General features: G+C 46.0%; 1 protein-coding gene across 1 annotated transcript; it reads right to left on the bottom strand.

Moving 5' to 3' along the window:
• Window positions 1–740: 740 nt before the first annotated feature.
• LOC119328433 lies at window positions 741–2,833 on the bottom strand. The gene is made up of 2 exons (XM_037601420.1): window positions 2,760–2,833; window positions 741–1,968 (listed from the first exon to the last, which is right to left on the bottom strand). The coding sequence occupies exons 1-2, from the start codon at window positions 2,831–2,833 to the stop codon at window positions 801–803; spliced, it is 1,242 nt and encodes a 413-aa protein (XP_037457317.1). The 3' UTR covers window positions 741–800.
• Between the last annotated feature and the right edge of the window lie 224 nt (window positions 2,834–3,057).

Here is a 3,057-nt window from a genome sequence, read left to right as displayed (position 1 = left end):
TTTTTTTAAAGATGATAAGATCTGATCAGTTATTCAACAGCTGATATCCGACGGCGAATTAGGATCAAATGGTTATAGAAAATCTTACTGACATAAGGATAAACACCATAGGTTTCTAGTACTAGTATGAAAAGATGAAGAATGGGAGTAGGCTTATAGCTTTCTGGATGAAATAATGAGTAGATAAACACCTTAGCAGGCAGTATGCATTTACATTTTGGGCCCAGCCCACCTTGGTAGGCAGTATGAATTTGCATTTTGGGCCCAGCCCCAGGCTAGATGACCACCTTTAGGTATCTAATATGAAGATTGTCTAAAAAGAAGGTATCTAGTATGAAGAAAGTTGCAGGCCTAGCCCATGTTATATATCAAGTGGCCCAAGTACAAAAAAGTAACTCCATAATTTCTACTCCCTCCGTTTCTAAATGTAAGTCTTTTTAGAGATTTTAATACGGACTACATACGGATGTATATATACATATTTTAGAGTGTCGATCCACTCATTTTGTTCCGTATCTAATCCCTATTGTAATCTCTAGAAAGACTTATATTTAGGAACAGAGGTAGTAGTAGATGAGAAATAAACCATAATTAAGAGTCCCTTGTTATTGCCACACAAAAAAAGTGCAAGACGAGTAACTTAGGAAGCATTCAAGAACATTTAGTCAACTATTCGCCTTGCAATTGCAAAATGGTACTCCATCTCTAAAGTAATATAGGACGTTCAGAGGGAGTAGAATTCTCCCACGTAAGTTATATCAGAAGCCAATCACCAGCTGCACGCACGATTGCCCCTAAGATCATCGCTGACCAGAGCGAGGAAACGTGCTGGGAACGACCCAGGTTGACTCCAATCTGCGGTCCCAGCTTCCGGTGTTCCTGAGCTGCAAACGTGTCCAATAGTCGTTACATTGTTGCCATAGTTGGACTGCAGCCCAAGGTTTTTCAGACTGGTAACTTGGGAAGTATATGTGGTTACTCCTCCCTCCCCATCTCTCCGGGTTCATGCATGGCAATGCCTCACATCGCATGTCAGGGCTGACAAAGATGGCCCAGTGATCCAGCCTGTACACCTTCACCCATGTTGCCTTCTTGGTCATGGCGTCCAATGACTCTAGCTTGAAGGCCATGAACTGGATGGCGTCCGAGGATATCTTTCCTCCTGCCTCAAGTTTGATCAAGAGAAGCGCAACACCACACACCACAAGCCATGTTTTTTGATTTGTCCAATAGTGATCTTCGGTTCTATCTTTCTCAAGTACAACTTCAAATTTCTGAATTAAGAGCCTGGGTGATAATTGTATGATGCAGAAGGACCCGAAAGACCCTAGGGCGTATGTTTTCCCCTTCCGTGCCACAATTTGTTCACTCTTAAGAAAAAGAACTTTAGAATAGTGTTCCAACCAAGAGTCGCCCCCGATGCGCCACTGGAACAGATAGGCTCCACTGCCGACAAGGAGATGTGAGTCAGTAGATGCAACCGGGGCAGTCAAGGTGGCAAAGCTAATGCGAGTGAAGTGATCTGACTTGAGGCAAGGAGGCACAACCTTAGCGCCACTGAACGCATTAACAATGCAGAACCGGTCGCGGTCGCAGAAGATGAGGTGACCGTAGGAGCAGCAAAGAAAGAGCATGCCTCTGAGGTCACTCAAGGAAAGCAAACTGGGATAGGATGGGGTGGCAGCAGGATCAGCCAATTTCCAAGTACACGGAGATTGTTGCCTGTCGGTACTTGGGTAGAGGAGGAGAGGCTGCAAAGAGGACGTGTGCGCTGAGAACAGATCACGCCAAGGACGACAGGTGGCACCGAAGGCGAGGAGGTCGCGGGAGGAGCCGAGGAGAGCAACTACGCATTGAAGCAGATCTTCCTGGAGCTCTGCCCATCCTCGTGGCCCGGATGTGGCCAAGACGGAGGAGGCAGGGGCATGGCAGGTTCTCTTAGCCCTTATTCGCATGGCAGAGCTCTCCCTGTTGGATGTAACAAAGTCAGGACAAAAGATTAGGCATGCAAAGCAAGATATAATTGTATGAAAAAGAATAGGAGCTACCAAGATTCTAGAAAACATGACCTGAGCTAAACAAATATACATATTATACTGAGGTGTTGGCCCTGAGAAGTTCAGAATAAGATTAACTACGCGGGCACCAAATTTCAGTTCTACGGGGGAGCTATACGTGGTAGATACACGGGTTGCTGAAGTTTCATATAAATCTTTGTACCCACTGAACTACAAACCACAATCGCCTGTTTCTCAAACTAATACGTGGCAAGTGCCGAGTGCTAGATACTCATTGACAGCGCCTAGTTATCAAACTGAACTACATGGGAACTTTCTGCACTGAATCAGGCCAAAAAAATGACAGGCAAAACAAATATGATTCTCCCAGCACACTGATACAGGCCTGGCAAATCAGTGGCACATTCTTAACTGCAATGCTGTAGATGTAGAGCAGGGAAAACAAAAATCTGCATTGGGAATCAGCAAAATCAACATTGAAGATCTAGACTTAGCAGGGGCCGTCTCAATCTGGATTGTTTTTCTTCTCCAGAATAAGCAGAATCAATCTACCTAATTAATCTTACTGACGTAGGTGGATCTGATGCAAGATTCACAGATGAACGGAAAAAGGGATGGGACGCAGAAATAACTAACCGCCCTGAAATCTGTCTACTCTTTCCGCGAACGAATTTGACGAGGAAAACAGAGAGCGATGGATGAGTAGAGGACGAGGAAGGGTATGGGGGTTACGTCAGCAACGAGGACGAGGACTCAGCGGCCGCCGGCGCCGAGGAAGAAGGATGCGCGCCGATCTCCCGCGGCTGCGCCTCCATGCGCGCCGCCGTTTCTTCAGCTCTTCGATGAGCAGCGCGGCATGTACAGCAGCAGTACGGTACATATCAGTTTTTTCCCCACCCTTCTTCCGGTTAAAAGGCCGGGCCGGCCCAGTCCAGACACAATGCCGTTTGTAAGATGTTCTTATGCTTATGCGGAATCACTAATTAGAGTTACCTATATCGCTAAAAAACTAATTAGAGGTACCTTTTGCATGAGTCAT

Source organism: Triticum dicoccoides, chromosome 7A, assembly GCF_002162155.2.
Source record: "Triticum dicoccoides isolate Atlit2015 ecotype Zavitan chromosome 7A, WEW_v2.0, whole genome shotgun sequence".
Taxonomy (NCBI): Eukaryota; Viridiplantae; Streptophyta; class Magnoliopsida; order Poales; family Poaceae; genus Triticum; species Triticum dicoccoides.
The sequence above is the reverse complement of the archived record's forward strand: the minus strand, read 5'-3'. Positions and strand labels throughout refer to the sequence as shown.